This window comes from Poecile atricapillus, chromosome Z, assembly GCF_030490865.1.
Source record: "Poecile atricapillus isolate bPoeAtr1 chromosome Z, bPoeAtr1.hap1, whole genome shotgun sequence".
Lineage (NCBI taxonomy): Eukaryota > Metazoa > Chordata > Aves > Passeriformes > Paridae > Poecile > Poecile atricapillus.
In genome coordinates this window covers 46,366,114-46,388,960 of record NC_081289.1, presented here as the reverse complement: position 1 = coordinate 46,388,960, position 22,847 = coordinate 46,366,114, and the positions used below count along the sequence as shown (strand labels likewise).

General features: G+C 39.8%; 1 protein-coding gene across 1 annotated transcript; it reads right to left on the bottom strand.

Moving 5' to 3' along the window:
• Positions 1 to 691: 691 nt before the first annotated feature.
• Positions 692 to 21,255, bottom strand: LOC131572691 (homeobox protein DBX2-like). Its single transcript, XM_058825956.1, has 4 exons — positions 20,606 to 21,255; positions 8,553 to 8,648; positions 3,815 to 4,002; positions 692 to 1,422 (listed from the first exon to the last, which is right to left on the bottom strand). The coding sequence occupies exons 1-4, from the start codon at positions 20,937 to 20,939 to the stop codon at positions 1,099 to 1,101; spliced, it is 942 nt and encodes a 313-aa protein (XP_058681939.1). The 5' UTR covers positions 20,940 to 21,255; the 3' UTR covers positions 692 to 1,098.
• Between the last annotated feature and the right edge of the window lie 1,592 nt (positions 21,256 to 22,847).

Sequence of the window (22,847 nt, the reverse complement as noted above, 5' to 3'; positions counted from 1 at the left end):
AACTATAAAGATTTGCAAATAAAACAAAGAAAGATACACCTAAATTCAGATTCCTTCATTAAGATCTTCTTAAATCGGATTAAGCAAGCAAATAATTTTAAGTAGCTTTAATAATATTCAAAGCTACTTGTATTACACAGAATACTGTTCTGTCTTTGATATAGATATATGCTAATGTGTCCTTACTGGCACAAGTTTAAACAGCAGTAAGTCAAGAATAATGTTACTATGGTATGTCATCTCCATAAGTACTTTTCTGAACTAGCTGTAGTAGCAATTTTTCCAGTTATGGGTCTGTTGCTTAGTGCATTTTTACTACAATTCTGCACACTGTCATTACAGTTTTGAAATACAAAAGATTGTACCAACACCCCAAAAAAAGAAACTGCAGTGTTAACAATGCTAGGAGATTCATGCATGGGCAAAAAGACAGAAGTCAGTGAATTGCACTTCCCAATACACACTCTCATCTGAGTTCCTTAAACACAGAGTATTTATAGAGTAGGTTGGTTGCCTTTTAATATTGCATACTTTACCAAAGTTATCAGTTGACCTGTGATCATAATAATGCTAATTGAATACTGACATAGGTGAGGACAGATGGAGAAAACACACCAAAAATGCTTATATTTGTCCATATGAATCTATTGTGTTAATGAATTTCTAAAAGAACCCAAAACCACTTACTGTCTTGAGAGAAACAGAACTCTTCTTATCTCATGCACAGAAGAAATTAATTGGTCTGACTACAATGAGAAATAAAACTGACTCTCTATTACTGTGTGTTTTAATGAGCATCACATACAGTGCAGATGTATAAATCAGAGCACAAATTCAGCTTCATGCTCTTCACTTCATTTTACTTACCATCAGTTCCTATTTTACTTAAAGGTCAGTATAACACTGGAAAAGACACAAGAAAAGATTGAATATTGACGAATACTTCTTAAATCATTAGTTGTTTGCAATTTTAATGTGTTAGACTTTAGCATGTTTTTGAAGCATAAACTAGTTAACTTTACAATGTTCAAATATTGTTAATCTTAAAAGACTGCTCATTTGAAGCCTGCACTCTCCCACTCCATTTACAAACTGCCCCTACTCCCTTACATTTGATGATGCCTTGTTTGCAGTGTCTTGGTCAGGATACAAATAGAGTGGGCTCTGCAATGAATTTGCTCTTGGAGGTGGTCGGGTACTAGTCAGTCTTTCAGAATTTCCTGGAGAATGCTCTCTCCACCTTGGACTTGCCCGCTCTTCAGACATTTCCCACACAGATGGGCATGGGGAGGTAAAATTCATGGTGGATCGTGAGAGGTAGTTCTCCTGAAGACCTTCTTCTTGGAGGCACCTGTTAGAAAGCACTTCTTTTTCTTTGGAGTTTCGCCATTTCATCCTTCGATTCTGAAACCAAATTTTCACCTGTTTGCAAGTTAATGAGAGTTAATTATCATTCTTTGCTCTAAGCAACTTTGCCCTAACAAGTGCTTTTTCTCTTTCCATCCTCTCAGTTTCATATATTCATTTCCTTATTCGTTGTTACAGTAGCGATCCAGTGAAGCCAGCTGACTGACATTATCTGAGGATTTTCCCATCACTATTTATTACACCTGGAACAAATATTCTCCTTGACTTTCACGCTCTACAACAGGTGATTACTTAGCTTAGACTGGAAAATGGGCAGCCCAATAGCTAGGGATAGAAGAGCTTCCTATAGCAACATCCTTCTAGACAGAAGAGAACTCCCAGAGAAAATCAGTATCATCATTAAGAAAACTAAGTGATATTACTGGTGGTGTGAAGGCCTCTATTAAACACAGGCTGTACGAAGCAGCACGACTGTACCTTCCACAAACATAGCTAAAATCAGCTTGGCCATACAGCTTTGAAAAATGTGTTGTAGGACACAGGACTGAGGATTTAAAGACATTTTGTCTGCCTGACTACAGTTTTTAAGGAGTTGTCTAGAACCCATGTGATTTTGAGATAAAATCAACTTTTCAAAAACTTTAAGCTGCAACTCTTAAACACAAGCATTCAAAGGCATTTATGAAATGCTGGGGAAAGCTTGAGGGAATATACAACCAGGAACTGGTTTTACATGAAGAGACGAAAGGTGAGAGTGATCAATCAAATTATTCAGACTGTGTTCTCTTTTCCCTTGAACATTTGCTTTTAGGTCTAGTATTCAGATACTTGATATGAAGACAAAGGGGCTATGGTTTCAAAGGTTTGAGAATCATTGTCTTAGATGACAGGTATTGTTCCTCCAGCACAACTGGTCAGAAAATTTAAGAAGTAACCTTCACAGCAACTTCTCTTCCTCTCATGAGGAGAATAAAAAAAAGAGACGAATATCATCTGGTCTGTCACTGTCATGAAATCATATTCTTGGAGTAGTAGTTGTGTTCTGTGTATCATTACACTATTTTTTACAACCCCAAGCTCTCTCGAATAACATGAGCACAGTAAATAATCTCAAGGAAATAACTGTAATATTAAGAATTTGACTACAATTGGGGAAATTTTTTAGGCAGCACACTGGTGAATGCAATTACACATTTCCATTGAAATAGTTTTCCTGCAGAGATTACAGTTCTGTACATCACACTGAGAAACACCACACTGCTTATTTTTGTTTATTGTTGCAGTGCTTGCAATGGTGTCAGTCATCAGGTTGCAAGGAACCATCACAGACCAGCAGATCTAAACTGTGCAAACTGGAGCCAACTGCAAAGTTTGATCAAATTGTTGAGAGCCTTTTCAAGTTCTGAAAATCTCCAAGATAAAGATGATGAGAGCTCTCACCACCATTCCCAGACTTTTCTGTCCCCTAGACAGCTTCTGCACTCATATCTTAAGCGCTTTCACTCCTACTGCATGCAAAGAAACAAAATTGTACTGTGACCTCTCAGTATTTTCAGCTGCAATCTAGAGGGCTGCATCTACTCCAGCTCCTTCAGAATCCTACCTGTCAGCAACTACCGTGTTAATTTTCTGCTGTAACATACCCTCATAAACTTTTTTTTTTCACAGTTTCTTTCAGATTTTGTGCTCTTCAAGCCAGGCTCTTTTCCTTTGTTTTTATCTGCAGATAGATGAGGCCCCCAAGATTCCAGACTGGGCTACTGCTGTTCAGCACCACTATTAATGTAGTTGTTCAATCAGAACAGCTCACTGGAGGTATTAGATCTTCAGCTAAACTCTAAATCCTGCAGTAGACCAACTCAGATTCATGCAAAAAATCCTATAAAATGTGAATTGGTAAGTAAAATGGGAGTGTTTTAGAAGGTCATCCTGCAAGGTTTTTCTCCTTAAGGTATCTCTCAGCTTGAAAATCTCTTTGTGCAGTCAAGTGTCTCTCCATAGGAATGGCTGCCTGTCTCTTGGGGCAGAACCATTCCAAAGGAACTGCTGTTGACTGCCTTATCCCTAGTCGCTCATCTGTGAGTGCAAAGGGTGCTCAGTGGAATGAAGGAATGGTCTATGCTCTCATGTTTTTTTCCACTGCCTTTAGAGTAGTGGGATGGAGCATAGTTCCCAACACCAAAGCTTCCACGGGGGCTCTGTCAGACAGCAAAAAAACGGAGTTGGAAATGAAACGCACAGGTCATGTCTCTTTGTGTAAAAATGGAGTGATCAATTTTTGAATGTATACATACAGGAAACTGTTAAAGTATTCCCTGGTTTACACTACCACTGATTTACTGAGGTCTTTGCAAGTAAAAGAGCTCAGGGCTCCCCCTGAACTGTTCATTTTTCCTCCTTCAAAACTATTTTAAATATTTTTCCCCAAAAGGGAAAAATTCCTTACCTGAGACTCCTTTAGACCCAGGTTAAGGGCCAGTTTCTTCCTGTCTGTTTTACTAATATACTTCTGCTTCTGGAACATTTTCTCCAAAGCTTTCCTCTGGTCCTCAGAAAAGACAGCTCTTCTTAATATGCCTCTCCGGGATTTGGAGTTAGATTCCTGGGTCAGAAGAGGCAGCACACTTTCCTCCCCTAGTGGAAAGAGATGAGAGTTTCCCATAACATCTAGCACATACCAGAGAATATTAAGTGCTGTTCAATGCTTGCAGACTCTTGTCCCACTTTGGATTTGTTGGTGTTATAAGTGTGTTGTAATGCTCAGTTATGTTCATTAAGGATTAAATTCTCACTTGGATCTAGAGGTGCTGTCAGTAGTCAAGAGTCTCCCCCTGACATGGTCCAAAGTAAATCAGATGAGTTCAAAGAGGAATATTAGGACAGAGCCCATTCTACTGCAAAATTCAAATACAGTCAGGGAGGAACGTCACTATTCTTTGCCTGTGCTCTCCACTGAATAAACTGCAACAAGTTTTCCTATGAGTTTACTTATTCCCTGTGTGGAATGTAAAATTAGATAAAAGTGGTCAGTAATATTGATTCAAAGAAACTAAGTAGGCTTTCCTTTTTTTCTTTTTTTTTCCTAAGGAAAGACTTTCAGAGTGAACTATTTCTCAGAAAATCCCTGGTCATTCACTTAGTTAGTCTGGAAACTGCAGCAATTTCTTTATTAGAGGATTTGGAGAGTACTTGGACTTACTTCTTTCAGCCTGTTTCTAATCCTTTGACATCTCATAGCAAATCCTGGGAGGACAGTTTTCAGTGAATCCAATGACATCCCCTTAATGTATGCTAGAGGGAGCCCTACCCTGGAAAACAGCCTCAAAACTGGGGGACAGAGTTGCAGTGAAGTAGAAGTGGTCACACAAAGAGCACAGAACCCCAAGATAAATCTCTCGTGCTCCTCACACCCAATAAAACCTAAAGCCTTAGAGCTCTGCCATGCTCCCTCTCCCCTAGAAAGATATGGTGTAGGAGAAACAGTCCTTGGTGAAGTTTCATATGCTTCCAGTGCTCCCAGCTTCCTCAAATACTCATACAGGAAAAGCAGGAGCAGTGACCAGATGAATAGGGCCCATCATCAAGGAGGCATGTGATAACTAGGGAGATGCAAGCAGGCCAGGAAACAGCTGCACTTTGGCTCAGAGACCTGTGCCATGGCTGTACAGCCACTGAAACCTACAGTCTTGCTGTAGGGGTTGCAATTCTCAGTCTTGCTGTAGGAGATGCAAGCTGTCCTCCTGCTGTCCACCTTCTCACATCCACAGCCTAGATTGCCCTCCCAGCTTATAGTTACAGCAGCAGCAAAGGTATGCTGCTGCTCAATTCCTACAATCGATCTGATCATTTTCATATCGAAGCCAAAGGCAAATTCCCGCTGAAAAGCAGATTCTCTAAAATACTAAACATTTTTTTTGGTGAAAAAGGCTATCAATTCTATTCAGCTGTAATGGGCTGGGGGGGAAATGAAATATTTTTTTTCAATTGATATAGTGCTCTTGAAAATATTAATGAAATCCAGATGCAGTTTCCACAAACTGTTCCTTGGGGCTACACCACATTTCAACTTCTGAATACTATATATATATACACATGGGTATATGTATCTTTAAATACCCACAGAAAAACAAACACACATATACTGAGGATATTGTAGTAAAATGATGTGAAACTGAAGTATGTATCTGTATGTCTTGCAGAGTTGACTAAATACTTTTGTAGCTATGTGTTACCAGTTTGATATTATACATTCCCCTGCATCCTGCTTCCAGCTCTGACCAGAGTATCAGAAGCTGAGCAAGTGTACAATAATTATTCCCTAAAATAAGACTACCCCTGTGAAACATTACTGATTTGGAGGCCACTGCATTCTGCCAATTCTTTTCTTGTACTTTTTCTTGTACTTTTCAAGATCTTTATATTTGTCCCTCATAACAGTGTGTGGTAAAAAAGAATTATTATGATTCACAATGTTACAGTATAAATAACCTTTAGTTTACACAGATGTATTTCAATTTTCAAAATTATATCTAAGACCAGATACAAAAATCATACTACTGGTTAATTTCCTGATATTTATTACTCTGTGATACACAGTCAGACTTCATCCAAAACCATACAAACAAAAACAAAATAAAAACAAAATAAAAAACCAAACAAAAGTCAAAATATCACAATGGAGGTTTCCACAAGGGGCAAGCCAGGTTGATATCTCTCTGGGGACTGCAGAATCTCTTCATAACCCCCACTGCATATTCCAATCGTGGCCAAAACTGGGGGCAAGCTGGGAGCCTTCCTTCCTCAGGCATGTTTTCTCTCTTTCTAGCTCAAACTCAGTGAATTTAGGTACCTTTTTCCAGGTAGCCTCTTAGTAGTTTCAGCTGAATTGTCAGCTATTCTGAGGTTTACTGGAAGGTACAGTCCAGCAGCAGCAGAACTGGTACCTTCTCTCATCCCCACTGGGGGATGAGAGACACCAGCAAGGGAAGAGGCGTAACAGGGCTGGTCCTTGCCTCCCTGCCTCCATTCCACAATGGAGTTGTCAGCCAAGGACAGAGGACGCCAAATTATGTGACCCCTTAAAATTTGTCTTGCCTGGCTGGTTGTTAACAGTCAATCAGCAAGGAAACAACCTCCTGCTAGTGCCCTGAGGCACCAATTAATTCCTGTACAAGGCAGTATGTAGGGTCCAGTTTAACACCTATATTAGACCAACTTAATAGTGAGGCATCTTTACACTCTAAGGCACAATATGTGATGGATTTTAAAAGATTAACTAAACAAAATTTAATGTTGAGCAGAATGTTCAGAAGCATTAACAAGCAGCACATGGGTCAAAAAAATCTGAGACCTACCACCAAATGAGTAGCCTAAAGAATTTTTTTAGAAATAAGCCATTTTCTAGAATGCATTCCAACTGTTATATAAAAACTAAATTTCAGTTTGTGGATTATAGGATTTTTCAGTGCAGTGGGATAGGCAGTTATTTATACATTTCAACAATTCCAGCAAAATTAAATATGTCAGCTTGCAGCTCATCATTCTGAACATGCAACAGAAGGTTTAGTGTGCTGCTGAGATAAATTTCCTATGTTGCTGGTTTGATTTTTGTTAAGTCTTCCCTTTGTATCCTAATATATAGTGATAAATGTCCTCTTAATCTGTGGAACAATCGTCATTTGCCTTCATGGCAAAGACCACCTTGAAGGAGCAAGTAAAAGCTTTAGTCATGGTTTCCATTTTTTCATTAGAATTCAATACATTCTAGTTAAATGGACAATTAATAGGTCACTTCCAAAATAGTAGTGTATCGGTCCTGGTTAATAAACAATCCCCACAGTTGATAATGGGCCTATGTATTCAGCAAGTCCCTGTATACACTCAGCTCATCCACTAAATCCCTTTTCAGGTAGACAGGGTTATATGGGAAGATGAGCTAGAATGAGTCTATAAAAGTCAGTTTCATTCACTGCTTTATTTTTCAGTCAAGTGCTTTAAATGGTGTCCAGAAAATCTCTTGGAATGTGAGACAGGAGAAAAGACTGGCACATAGAGTATTGCTTTATGGCCATACAAAAGGGCAACTGACCCTTGCCCAGGCCTTTTCAATGTGAAATGGTTCCTAAAGTTCATCTGCACAGTGAAAAATTGTGGTGAGGTCGCGTGTGGATGAGTAAAGTGAAAGTGGTGATTGGTCATGGTGCTGTCAGCCATTGTGGGAGAGCCTAGGCCATGTAAAACGCTCTGTGGGAAAGTGTCAGCCCCCTAAAGAGGTGCTCAGAAACTTGCAGCTCATTAAACTGCCAGCATTTGCTGCCTCACTTGTCAAGAATCATTCAACTTAGCAACTGCCCTTCTGAAACATTCATAAAAAGCATGCACTTTAGTCAGGAATGGTTTGAATGCAACTGTGATAAAAAAGTATATGCCAGAGCATACATAAGCTCCAATTTTCATTTGGATTTGACAAGCAATTTGTGCTTTTTTCTGTTTTGAAGAAAAATGAAATGCTCCTTCTGTTTGCATTCCTGAGCCATAAATACAAAATCATGAATGACTGTCCATTCTTAAACTATTTCATGCAATCTTCCCAATCAAGGTTAAATTTAGTTTTGGATTAAATGGAAGTTTGTTACAGTTCTTAATCCTGAATAGAACATGCACACTGGACAAAATTCTCTTCAACATACTTCTTCAATTTTTTTACATTATGATTAAAAAAAGTAAAACAAATTAAACATGTGCACACATTTGACTGCTACAAAAAGAATGACTGTTATATTTAAATAATCCTAAGGCTTCCTGAATCATAATTCACCCTTAACAAACATTAAAATGCAGCACACATTTTACAATCCTCCAGCTATTTCATTTGCAAATGTTTATTGACACTGATTTTTAAGAGTTACTGATTTTAAAGAACTGTTTCTACCAAACTGAAAACAAGGCACTTTCCTAGGTTAGCTCTGTCTGGGTGTCTCAATGCCATTAGGAACCTCTCACAATTGCTCAGTGTACTTAAGTTTGATAAATCTTTGGAAACCCTCTGAATAGGATTGCTGTGATTTTACTAAGGAATTAGCTGCTGCCATTGCATCACCAATTAGTTTTCCAGAACACATTAAATCCTGCTGCTTTGGTTTACAGAATAACTCAAGCATTACTGATGAAGCATAAAAACTTACTTGGAAAAGCAGTGGGGGATGCAGGGTGCTGACAGGACCCACCGCAGCATGCCGAGTAGAATGGCGGGGCTCGGAGAAAAAAGTGTTTGGAAAGAGCTGCAAAGAAAGCATAGATCTAATTGATTATCCATTGAGCTTAGGTGATATTCATAACAACAGTCCTCCAAAAAGTCAGTGTGTAAAGTCCTGCCCCACAAGTTCTTTTTCCTTTTTTCAAGATGGTGATATTTTTAAGACAAACAATGATAAACCAAGTAATTGCTCCTTAATTCAGCAAGGTTCTTTTACATGTGTAGCTTAGCTATAATGTGTAAAACTCTCCCTATATGTACGAGAATGAAGCTCTGCAGACTCGAACTTTCCCTTTGTAATTGCCGTAATTATAGGGTTTTCCCTAAATACTGGCATTGAACACATTGTTTCAATAATATGTTGTTGAAATAATGAGTATAAAGAATCTGAAACTTATTTGAAATAACTCCAGTAAGCATGTAATCTTAGAAAAAAAAAATCAGCTGGTACTCCAGTGCTGTTAACAGCACTCAAACCGTAACATCCTCAACAAGAAACCTTTATTAATAAACTTTATAAAACGCCATGAGATGAAACAGCTGAGCTCTAACGGCACATACTAAACGACCTGATTCTGTTATTCTGTCAACTTAAGTGTTCCTGGAAAAGTGCTGTAAATTTAAATAAACCACTTGCTGAAGGTTCTGCTTGATAAAAAAAAAAAAAAAAAATCTTTAAAATCAGCTCACAGAATTAGGTAATATTTGGTAAATTTTCTACAGATTTTTTTTTTTTAATCTAAGTCTCTCATATCTAAAAAGTGCTTCCAAATCATGGAAAGGTCTTAATTATCTAGTTATCCCTTATTTTTTTTTTTTCTATAAGGCTCATGGGCTTTTCCATTAATCTTAATTACCTATCAATTTCTGCTTGTACTAGTGAACTATGAAACCTGGAATACTTTCTGGTTTTGAAAAAAGATACATCATGCTTGCTAGAACAAGTACACTTGTAAAATGTGATCAGCATCAAAACATCTCTGTCACTTTCTTGTTTTGGTTTAGGCAGAAAGTAAGTGCTTCTAGAGCCAGTACTGCAGTTGTACAAATATCCAGAAAAAAAAATAAGTAAAAAAAAAAAAAAAAACCAACCAAAAACCAAAAAAAAAGTAACTGCACACTTAGGCAAAAAAAAAAAATAAATCAATAATCACAATGGAAGTTAAATAGATAAATGTATCTAAGCCATGATGTTAATTTTTAAAAGCTTTTCAACTGGAATTAAAAATAAAGATCACTCAAAATTAGGTTGTTCAGTATGTATTAGCACCTCAAAGTAAGTTTTCTGAGCCTTACATTTGCTGTTATCCCAGAGAAAAAATACTATTGTTGTGCAGGTCTAACTCAAAACATTTTTTTAAGTATTAACTTGCAATTGCTGATTGATAATAATTTTGCTGGAACAGCTTTCTATTGAAATGTTGATGTTTCTAATGAAATACAAATTAATTGCCTGGTTTTGAGGCATATACTTGAAAAACTTTACAAAAAAAAATTATGTACACTAGGCATTAGTATTCTAAAGCTTCTTTACCACACAAGACCATCAAATGTGGAACCACATCCTTAGAAACTTAGAATAGTACAGAACATGCAGGCAAATACTACCTATCCCATATATCCAAAGGGTTTCAATGCAACTGAGGAAGTGTGTAAGCTGGAAAGGATTTGACTAACTCAAGAAGCACAGGAGCTGTAGAAGATAAATATCAGCCAAGCTCCTGGACATGAGAGCTCGTCACTGACAGTATGTTTTATGCTCTGCAATTCCCAGAATCCCAGGTGAAGGGGCTTTTCCTCCCTTCCTTAGGAGGCACATTCCTCATGCTTTTATCAAATTTCCCTTACAGTCAGGTAAAACTCTCCACTTCTGAAAATATAACTTGGAATACAGAAGATACCACACTCCATTCCCTTGCTTTCTTCTTAAATGTCTTTAATGTCTTGACAGCCATAATGTCCTATTCCCTCCAACCATTGCTCCAGCACCTTATTCAGACATGCAATTTTGGTCAGACATGTTGTCCTGTCCTTGATATTCCCTCTTGTAGTTTCTTAACTCTGTCCAGTTCCTCGCTCTGTTTTGATAATGTGGGGTTCATAATGATATGTGATAAAAGCAGAGACACCTGGATAAATCAGAATGGAACAGCAATGGATTTAGATAGACAGCATGCTCCTGCAAGTAATGACAGGAATAGGAAAGGACAATTTCCTCCATTCACTACATCTCTCAACAAGTAAGCTGCATACATAAAGGTCTGAAGATGGATCCGTGTGAAAACTTATGCAAACTCTTTGTTTAAGCAAACTCCAAAGAAGAAATACATTTTCATGGAAGTTGCTGACAATGATTAAATACACTAGCACAGTACCACAATGCAAACAGAAGAGATCTTGACCCTAATTCTGCTCAAGTTGATGGAAATCTTGAGCCTGGCTTTTCCGGGTATTTTATTTAATTCTTTCAACCAACTGCTGCTTTTTCTGCCTGCAGGGCACATATCTCTCTGAAGCAGAATATTTGCTTAAGAAATAAGATGCACGTGACATCCTCACATAACTCTGAACAAAAAGGTTCTTGAGCTCACTTCTCAAGATTTAGTCTAGATCCTGGGGAATAAACAATGCCATGATGTCTCTACACCTGTAGCCAACATGTATGTCCATAGCCTTTTTTAAAGGCTATTATGTATAAAAATAGCCTTTTTTAATGTGCTGCAGCTATACTGACGCACAGATGAATTTTACATTATGTACATGAAAGTACATCCCTACATCTACTGAAGCTGTTGCACTCAAACCAACATGCAGCAGTTTTGCAGAGTTACATCCGTTAAAAAAAATGTGATACTCAAGGGATACTCAACTCTGTCATAGGAGCTCTACACAGAGAAAAATGTTAATGCTTCAACCTAATGTATCCAAGTATATTTTTTATCTTTGATAAAAACAACACAGTTCACACACAGTTCATCACAATAAATGGCTTCCACTAGCTGTACGAAACTCCATTAACAGAATTAAAATTGTCCAGAGAAAAATATTTGTTATAACTGTATTTCAGAATTATACTGAAATTGTACCTGTAGAAATGACATAATACCTATCAGTTTTGAGAACAATATAGAGGAAGCACTACCTATTATTTTCTTTTCACATATATCACAGCAACTCTATCAATATCTGTTGATCAAGAGACCTAAAGCAAACACTCCTTGCTGTTCACATAAGGATGAAAATTACTGAGAAGTGAGAATATGTGCCAATTTTTGTCCAGAATGAGGTACACAGTAACTAAAAAGGCAGCCATTGCTCCCAAATATGTATAGGAACTTAAAGCAGGGGCCAAATCCTAATAACTTATATTCAGGACACTTAAATCTTTTTCTGCTTTATATCTTCATTTCATAAAAACTGAGACTGTGTGGAACTAAGTGTTTCACAAAAGCCAGTCTTAACAAGTTTAGCTTCACATATGCATGAAAAGCATTGAAGTATGATGTAAGTGCTTTTTGACACTCCAAAAACTGTACTATATGCCTTAAAAGAAAATGTATTGGATCATACATATGAAAGTATTAAATACCTAGGTGTTGTGGTTTTGTTTTTTGTTTTTTTTTCACAAAACAAATTCTTTTGACACTGGTGCTGTATGCAAAATTTTAATAATAATGTGCACTACATTTACCTCTGTGAATAGAAATCATTTTACAGACAATAAAATAATACTAAACATGTATTATACTAAACCTCAAGCTTATCTAGTGCTAAAATTCAAAAAGCAGTTCAGATACTAGTATTTTAAAATACACTGCCTGCTCTGAAAATATTCTAAATTCAAAAGCCCTTCCATTATAAAGTCATACTGACAATGGGATCAGAAGTTTTCCCTCCAACTATCCATCATTTTGAGAGTAAGGTTCCCAAATACAGTCCAGTTCAGTTATTAAGTTATTATAAGTTATTAAGGACACTGTTTTCTCTCCCTAATTCTACTGTTGTGAAATAGCTCAGTAAAGAATGTATGTAGGCTATCAGCCATTGGGAAAGAGGGAAGGAGTGAAAGAAAAATGGCTATTGAGGGAAAGTGAAACTGATGGTAAACTTCTGGACTTCTGGTATTATACAGGCTCCTTCACTGCACATGCTGCTAGTTTGTTGTGGAGTTTTAAAGATAACTGATAAAAATGTGGTATCAACGTGTGAAGAGAGCTGGAACACCTCCAAAAAAATCATTCAGAAAACTGCCCAGAGCCAGATAACAAAACTAAGAACAGGACCAGAGAGACCTCAAGCTGCACGAACACTTAAATTCTCCAAATATAGCTAAATCTACATGAACTGCTTTCCACCTTGATGCCAAGGATCCAGCCCTGGCAGGACCCTTAAATATATCATCAGTGAAATTATCACATTTCATCTGAGAACCTTGGATGGTTTGTGTCCATAACATGAGCACAACTGCAATTTCCTACTTGTATCATTCTTAGCAACATTTAAAGCAGGCCAAAGCTGCAGGGAAGTTTCATGTCATGAAGAGCTCCCTGAAAAGCAGTCCAGCAGCAGCTCTGCCAGCTTAGTGATCCAGCTGAGCTGCATTTCTGCTCCTGAACCACAAGCCCTGGACCTCATGATGAGTCATGGTTCTCCCTCTAGCAGTTACTGTCTTTAGACTGCAGTGCTCCAGCAGCAGTTGTGCAACCCCAAAGCATTTCAACCAGCTGAAGAGGAGCCTCCAGCTGCGAGAACAAAGCAGCAGCCACTGCCGTATCTCACCCAAAAGCAACTGCCATCATATAGAACTGGAAAAACTTACTGCAAGAGCGTGTGGTGCAAGACTCCTCAGAAACAGCTTAGCTGCCCTCTCAAATTACCATTTGCTTCCTATTTATTCCTGGAAAACACAGCCACATGAATGCTCAAAGGAAGTCAAGCCAAAAGGGCAAAGCAGAGTAGCATCCACAGATCAGTTTTAAAAAATTGTCAAACATTCATGGAAAGGGTTTTAAAGTCCTAAATATACATATTTTTAAATCCTACACAAAACATGGATGCAAGAAATTGGCTTGCATTTATATGTTGGGTCATGGTGGGGCTTTGAAAAATGGGCAGAGCAGCCCCTAAAACAGGCTTGAAATGTGTTAACAGCATAATCACCACATCTACAGCAATGCAATGGCCAGGAGCATCACACTACAGATTATCTGAAGCCACATTAATCAACGTCAGTTTTCAGAGGCATCATTCACATGCCTAATTATTATGTTGTAATTTGTTGTACATGATTTTCACTGCCTGAGGAAATACAGCAGCCAGAGGCAGGTGACAATGCATTGTCAGATCTCACCTCTACAACTCAAAGCAACAACCAATCTCCACAATGTTCGCCAAAGACTCCATGGGTACCTGGTGTCAGGAGTAACTGTGGCTTCTACCCTCTCCATGCCTCATACACAGCCTTGCTATTGAGAAGATGGGAATCTACCTAGGGATTTACCAGCTTCTTTTCTGGCATTGTCCTTCCTCAGGATGCCCATGTACTAGTGTGCCTCAGCACTTTATGATTACCAGTTCTTGTCAAAACAGGCATCACTGTCAGTTCTCTGTCTGAAAGTTCCATGTCTTGCCCAAGTTCCTTGTCTTGGCCTCCTGTACAGTCCTGTACAGAAGAGATAAGTAGCTCTACATAACAATTAATCACTTTAAAACAGACACAGAAAGTGTCTCATCCTCTGGAGGCATCTCTCTGTATTGACTACAGATTAGACAAGATTCCTACTTTTTATTAAACAGCTGAATTACTATGACATTCTTCATATCCTTCATAGGTAACATCAAAAGAGTATTATCATCTGTACAGCCATAAAGACTCTAAAAAATGTAAAAATTCAGCTAGAAAGACATTAGTTATTTTCTTTGATTTTCAACATATTGCAATTTGTTTAGATATTATTCCCTCAAGCATGGCAAAATTAAGGTCAGCTGCTGCAAGAGAACATTTCACTGGCATTTAATTGTTGCAGCCCTAATTCAAAATCTTACAATAGGCCAAAATGCACCATTTATTCCTGTGGTAGGCACTGATTAGCCAAAATTTTTTACCTGGAGCAGTCTTTACTTTTTGCAGTATTGCTAGCTCCAAATAGACAAAAGTCTCAAGATAATATAAACAGTGTTAGAATAAAAAATAACATGGTTAATTTTTTTTTTTTCTTAACTCAAGGGGTTTACTATTATTACATTTGTACAAGGAAATACTTTTTCAAGTTGAAAGTTGAGATATTCACATGGTCACAAGGAGGTAACATTCTCAACAGACACTCAGAATACTTCAAGAGAATTATGTGCTACAACTGCAGACAAAAGCAGCCTCTCATGAAAAGTTTCCATAAGCTTTTCAGCACAAAGCAAAGGCCACTTCTCCAAAGTGACAAGTCACCTCGAAGAAACACTGTCCAGGTTACTGAAAATATGTAGATGTATATTAAATATATATAATTTTATAAATATCAGGGTCTACATATCTAACATTTGAAACAGCCTCCTACTGTCCATCTGCAGTTGTTTTCATTTTGAAAAAAATACCTCCTCTTTCTGCTATGGGATCATGATTGACTGCAAAAGTACTATGTAAAGCATCAGTTATTTTGCAGAGCTGCTTTATAAAATAATGCAAAACACCTTCAGAGGGCAATGGAAGCAGAGAACTTGCCTTTCAAAATTTAAGAGGATTTCTTAACAGAAAAAGACACAGTACAATAAAACCTGAAATCTGCACTTGAGTTTACTGATGAGATTAATCCTTACCACAGTCATGTGTTTTCTAAAATCATGAGCAATATACTACAGGATTTCAGAAGACCAGCTCTTCCTGCTGTACAAAATACATTTTACAGAAGTAACTACTAACTGCAGGCATGACTGATTCCATGGTTTCCCCTCAGTCAATTTTTTTTCTACAAACTCCATCACTTGTCTTCCTGGTGCAGCTCTGAAATTTTCTGGCAGTATCTAAATCTTGCCAAGGACCAAAGTCAGGATCTCCTTCCTTTTAGGAGATGGCATCATGAGAGTAGCCAAAGGAAGAAGCAGTGTCCAGCCAGTGCTCATACTCCTCACTGAGCACAGACTGCCAGACTAGTGGCTGGGTCGGAGAGTATCTGGCACTAGTCTAGCTCTGGCAACCTCACAATGAGGACAACAGTTTGTCCTTTAAAAGCCATTTTGCAGCCACTCTTAAGATATGCTGGGCATTCCAGACCAATTCTATTAAATGGCTCACAAAGTTAACTGGAAACAGGAAACGTGCTGGACAGAGTATGTGATTTCTAATAGTTACAAAAACTTCTTTGCTTCCAAAGACAAACTTTCAAAACAATTACGGTGTCTCAGTGTTCCTGGCAATCAGGGAATAAGAAAAGATGCCAAATAGATCTCCCCTCCTTAAAGAAGCTTTCTATCTCCAAAAAACACCAACAAAACAAGAAAATCCTAACACTTGTCAGTCAAGTTGTTGCCTGAGTTAGAGGGAGTCAAGACAAAACATTGGGCTCTTTCCTCTCTTTTATTTTACTGAAAGCTAGTGTTACATGTCGCTTGAGGACACTCTCTGGCTGCCAGTTGGCTCAAAATCAATAATTAATATACATTAATTCACTAAGAAGAGGTCCAAAAGGAAAGTAAAAAATATCACTTAAATTTCAGTAATTTAATTATCTCCTGGTTGTCATAAAGAAACACAAGATAGTTTATTAAATATGTGAAATAAAGTATGTTCGATTCAAGTAAGTAATACAGGACAGAACTATTGTCATTACCTGAGAAAGCAAAAACTGACATAATTTTCCAGAGACTTAGCCTGCAAAAGACTTAGATTAATTTCCTTGCAATGATACCAGTTTTCTGTATTATCTTAGGTAAGTCACCTCATTTCTTTTTGGTCCAGCTTCTCCTCTACACAGTAGAAATTTCTCCTCTCACTGGCATATTGTGATGATAACTGCATCAAAATGTAAAGTACCCAAATGTTACAGAAAGAATGCACAAATAGGATAATAAATAGCACAAATGTATCTGGATATGCATAAAGTACAGATGCTTACTGTAAGTCAAATTTATATTTACTGTATAGTTCTTCCAATTCCTTTTACATGTGCTGTCCTTCATTCTGCTCTATGTATGCTGATGCTTTAGGTAAAAATCCCCTAAGATAAATTTCTCAGCAGGTTTTACAATGGAATTATCTCACAGTTGGTTTTGTTGCATTTTGCAATCTCCTCTCTCTATCAATCTATAAAAATGCCAAAATTAAAGCAGTAAGACATATTCTTTCCACATGAACATATTCAGGTTGTAAAGCACTTTCTGTCAACTTCCTCCAGGGAAAATTACTTAAGAGCAGAAATATTCAGAAAAATTATTCCAGGTAGCAGAGTAACTTCATTTTTCCCAAGAAGGTCACTCAGCTCTAGTGCCAGCCAATATTTCTGGAAACTAAGTCATGAGGAAATAAATATGTGGAGTGGACCTCTTTACAGCACCTGTGCTACAAGGCACAGCATCTCAGCATCATCTGAAAACACTGAAGAAAGCTGTCAAGTCTTCTAATTTATCCAGAAGACAACAATAGGCTTGGAGTCAAGGGACTAAAACCCAGATTAGCAAGAAATTGAGGACAGCAAAGAGCAAAGGGGCTTCAAGCAAAGTGCAAGAAAGCCTGTGGGAATGCCAAGCCAGTATAAATTGGCATACCACTGCAGAAGGCTCATGAGTTTATTGTATTGCAGTAATGCTCCTTCTGCTTTTCCTTCCTAAGTCTTATGTAACACACTCTTTCTTCATGTTCTTCTTAAATGAAACCAAACTAATTTCAAACACCTATGATGATTTAATTTTTTTAAATGTATGTAACAATGGAAAGTGATTATTTAAATTTTTACAGACAAATATATTTATTTCTATCAAGCTCATTAGATGATGTAATATTTAGGGTGTGACACCTTCTGAGGACTTGTTCAGTTTTTTATTCATAATAGTTTTGTAGGAAATATAAATAAAAAACACATGCAGACAAGCACCTGAAACAGTCCAACTAATACTTTGAAACCTATAAATTATGGGAAGGAAACTTGCTGATACAACTCAGTTGCTGAGGAGTTACAAAAGGAAAAATTACCATGACCAGATAGTTCAGATCAAGAAAGCCATCCCACCTGGTCTTCTCTGCCACCATGGATAAGAGTTTTTCAATTTACTGAAAGAATAAAGGATTTACATTCTTTAGCACTTTTATGGAGTGTTAAAAGGTACCCTAAAATTGAGTGTTTTCTTCATGTCTTTCCTTTGTAGGTAATGTGGATACATATAAAAAAGTTCAGCTTATTCAGTTCAGCCCCTGGTGTGATTTTACACTTCCTTCTTTTTAAGAACTTTTGGCAACCTCACCAGAATTTGGGACTTTATGGGTAATATAGATTACTGCTTCCAAAAGGTCTGGTACTTTTTCAATTCTCTTTGTTTTTTTTTTTAATTAAAAAATAAAAGAAAACTTGGCTTATGCCAACCTAGTTTATTAGGGAACTTTTAGTCCCTGCTTGATCTATAAAGCACTTGCTAGTTCAGAAAGATTTTTTTGAAAACAACTTGCATTATAATTTTCAACAGTCTTACTGAAGACTTCAAAAAAGATTTTTCCAAAATGCCACGTGATTTGGAGGTTCCAATTAGGCGTTTATTCTTAAAAAAAAACTCGGGAAATTAAAAAAACATACCTAGCACAAATTCCTTAGTTAAAATATCTTCACTAGTCCCTGAAGCCTAAAATTTTTGTTCTGCCAAAATGCTCCTTTGCCCTATCACTGTATAAACAAGAATTACACACAGCCTGACCACCCCAGCCTTACTCACAAATGCAGTGTCTGACTGAACGGTTTCCTCAGTATACGCCTACACTAGAGACAAGAGACTCCTTAGAAACCACAAACTGTTTCAGCAAGACACTTCCAATCTAATTCAAATTTATGAACCTTAAGACAACTCAGCGTCCTCATCACCTTAAGGCATACAAGTCAGATCAGAATCAACAGATCCCTGTTCGAAAATAAAAGTCATTGTTGCAAGTGTACAGTCACAGGAGAATTTTCTTCTGGGTGCACAACAAATGAGGAAACACTAGTATTTCTCCCTACTCAAATCTGAGAGCCTGGTGCTTTTGCTAAGATCTGTGGAATCAGAAGAAGAATAGGACTGGACTCCAAGTCACTAGGCAGACCTACCACACTAAAATCACAACTACTACTATGCGTCAATCAAAAAAAGAAATAATCCTGGAAGCAAGCATTTGCGAAACGTGATATTTGTGACCTTCTGCAGTAATTTACCTATAGCCTTTTAAAACAAACAAAACTCCAGATGAACAAACTAACAACAATCAAATAAAACCCAAAAAATACCTTTACCTCTGGCAAATAAGAGTGCTGGGGCATCAGCTGTTTCTATTTTCACAAATAAATACAGCATTTTCTCTAGAACTTTTTTTTTTTTCAGGGTAAGGGCAAAGGGCAGGCAGGGATAATGTTCATCGAATTGCAGGAAGATGATACTTGTCCTGTTCCCTGGCCTATAGTTAGTTAAAACAAACATGTTTAAGTAACTGATATGCTTAAGATAACACCTACCTGAGAGGTCAGGAACATTCAGAAATGTTAATGTACACTTTGATTCTCTCCTGCCCACCTTGAAAGAACGTAATGCTAAAGGATCAAATACCGCTTTGGATTTTGAAGAAGAGTTTCCACGATTTAAGTGAAATAAAGTTGTGTTTGAAAAGAAAACAATTACTTCTGTTTTCGAAACAACCATTTTGGTTTCACAAATACAATAAATACAATTCTGCTTGTCTGATTTTCATTTTAAATGCATTTAAAACTTCGTGACCATAAATAAAAATTCTTAAAATAATGCATATTGGAATAAATTTATATCTTCTAACAGAAAAGCAAAATACAATACAGATAGTCTAATACTGAATTTAATTAATTGAATGCAACTTCAATCAGTTCCATGACTAATAGAACTACATATTTCTTAAGATATGTTGCTCATGCGCAGACAAAATGTATTTATACGAAAATCGGCACATTCAAGAAACAGAATGGGTTCTGTAAACCTGTTTGTTTCCAATTCCATGGCACGGGTTCCTGCGGGTCCCCGGCGGCCGCGAGCTGGTCCCCACCACTCTGCGGGGCGCTGGCTCTCAGTGTGACACCGGGCCGAGCGGCTGATAACGCACATTTACACCGATTTAAAACTTTTCTTTTTTTACCCCCGTCCCTGGTTTTGTCAAAACTTCCAGAAAACTGCCTGTTCTACATAGCTGAATTCTCCTTTTGGCAGAAGGAGCCGCGTCCTTCACGCCTTGCTGTCCCGCAAGGCAGGGCGTGCGGAGAAAGGGGCTGCTGCCTCCCGAGCTATCGCCGCTTAGGAAGATGGGACCGTTCGCCTTCCTCCCAAAACTTGGCATTTCAGACTTTCCCGGAGCGCCTGTTGGCGGCGAAGCTTTTACCACCCCTTGAGGCTGCGGGACAAGACCCGAAAGAACCGCGATCAGGGGCATTTAACAGCACCCGACGCGGCCATCACAGGGCTCTGCCGCACTCTCCGCACCCACAGGTGCGCCGCCCGGCCGCACTCGGAAGCCGCCGCCCGGCGGCCCGCACCACCCCCCCCCTCCCCGTTCCTCGGCGTCCCGTTGCCAGCGGTAGGGCGAGACCCTCGGCCGGAGCCCGGGGCAGCCCCCGCCGCACCCCGGCGGTACGGCACCCAGCGGGGCTCGGCGTCCCGCCGCCGCCTGCGGGCTCCTCGGAGCGGCCGCGCCTCTCCGCCACTGTCTCCGCCGTGCGGAGCGCGGGGCCGAGCCCTCGGAAAGCCCCTCGGTGCCGTCCCTTCGGCGGCGGGACGCGGGGAGGGGGCCGCGCTCACCTGTGGCCGCCGGCGGGAAGATGCCGGCTCTCTCAGCCGCCGCGGCCCGCGCTGGCGGGCGGCCGCCGTCCGCCGCAGAGGGGTTGAGCACTTGGAAAGCCCATCTTGCCGGGAAGGGACCCCCTGAGGGGTTGATTTGTTCCGCCGCGGGGCACAGCTTGAGGGGCACGGGGTTGGCGGGAAGGGGACGGAGCTGGGCAGGGCTCGGCGCCCCGGCCCGCAGCAAGTTCTCGATGAGAAAACTTTTGCCCAGGTTGCCGAAGCCCGGCGCCGCCGGCAGGTTGAGGAGAGCCGAGGAGCCCACCAGGTCCCAGTAAAGGGCGCTGGGCAGCATAGCGAGGGCTTCTACCCTCCTCGCCCTGCCCTGCCCAGCCCGGCCCGGCCGCCGCGGCCCCTCACTGGGCTGGGACGGGGCGCCGGGCTATGCGGCCGGGCGGGCTGGCGGGGCGCCTCCCCGAGGGCTGTGGGGAGCGGAGCGGAGAGCTCGGCGAAGCTGTCCGTGGAGACGCAGCGTCTCTCCGCCGGGCTGGAAGGTGTGTCCAAGCGCATTCATTATGTCAGCCGGGGACGAGGAGTGATGGACGCGGCCAACAATGCCGCCTTGCCCGGCAGCCCCCCGGGGAGGGGGCAGGGCGGCAGCCGAGGTGGCTGTCCCGCCGTGCCCGCCCCGACATGGCGGCGGGTCGCGCCTCCCGCCCAGGGGTGCACCTGTGCGAGGCGACAGCAGGGGAAGGACAAGGCCGCTGGCCTCCGTCCCGGCGGGGAAGTGGCTCCGGTGCTGGCCGCGGAGAGATCATGTCGACCTAATGATCCCATGAGGTAATGGGAAGATAGTCATTAGCTCACTCCCTCTGGGCATTTTTATCTGACCTTTTTTTTTTTTTTTCTTTAGTTACCCACACAGAACATGCACGCTGGATTTTCAACATTTGTCTTAATAAATCTGATTAAGATCAACACGGTACTGTTAATCATGTTTTTCTCGAGATATTGGACAAAGCTTTGTGTGGGCATAAACATTCTTTGTCCGGAATAGCTTAGTCCATTTTTACTTCCTTGCATGTATTCTTTATTTGCTTACAAATCACGTAATGTGGCAAAGATGTCTTATTTTGCAGTTCAAACATGCGTGCAGAAAGTTAAAATTGGATGCTGTTCCAAAGTCCTGAAAGCACCTCCCTGTTTTGCAAAGAAATCCTTTTATTTCAAAGCAGCTGTTCGCCAATCTAATCTTGACGATGTTCCCTGCAAAATCCTCTGGAGGAGGTGCATCCCTTATTTTTGTATAGCAACAGAGGCATAGCCCTTGGACATTGGTGTGGTTCAAAGCTAAAACCGGCTGGACTGGTGGAATCCTCTGTGCCCTCAGATGAGAAATGGGAAGGGTGTCTTAACTGCTGTGGTACTAAGTAATAAATTGGGGAATATAAATTAGATGCTCACATGTCCAAAGCTTTCCTTTATATCTTTGGGTGGGTTAGCCTTGCTAGACTTTTGGCACTTAACTCCTTTGATACTATGATGTGGTGAATGGGAGCCTAAGAGCTGATAAAGCTGCTTCATGCCAGAGACCCATGTATTCTGACCTGTCTTAAAGCAGTGGCTGTTAGCAGGAAGTCCGAGATGAGTCTGATGGTTTTGCCCTGATACATTCCCATAACTGTTCTCAGCTTAAACAATTTCCACAGCTTGAGCACTTGTATTTGCAAATCTGAAGGCCTTCATCAAAAGATATTCATGAAAGTATTTTACTTGTGAGCATTTTGAGACTCTTGCTGTAGAATGGACAGGATCCAAGCTGTTGTATCCCAGACTACATCTGAAGCTACTGTGCATTGTTGTAGTATAAGGTGCAGAAATTATGTTTCTAAGGGAAAGAAACAAGTCTTCCCAGGAGGGCACCCACGTCTGAGTATTGCAAGTAGCTGCCTTTCCAATTACGCCTCATAAATTTATTCATACTTAAGGATTTATTTTGTCTTTTATTTCACTGATCAAATTCTCAGAGAACTCCCAAGGGCCTGAGACACTGAAAACCATAATTCAACACTTGGGAAGTGCAGTTAGTCCATCCAGCTGTGCTGCCTGAATAAAAGGTATTCACCAAGGAAATGATGGTTGTCAAAGACCATAGCCTTCAAAGACAGGCTTGAGGTTTGGTTTTCTCCAAGGCTACTTTTGATGCCAGAATAGCTATTAATGTGTTCATCTCAGCTGTGTAGTTCAGGAGAGTGTGATTAGC

Excerpts from the sequence above, each read along its gene's own strand:
- LOC131572691 (XM_058825956.1), bottom strand. The coding sequence starts at position 20,939 with ATGCTGCCCAGCGCCCTTTACTGGGACCTGGTGGGCTCCTCGGCTCTC. Across the intron at positions 8,649-20,605 it reads CTTCCCGCCGGCGGCCACAG|CTCTTTCCAAACACTTTTTT; the intron begins GTGAGCGCGGCC and ends CTTTCTTTGCAG. Across the intron at positions 4,003-8,552 it reads ATCCCCCACTGCTTTTCCAA|GGGAGGAAAGTGTGCTGCCT; the intron begins GTAAGTTTTTAT and ends TCTTTCCACTAG.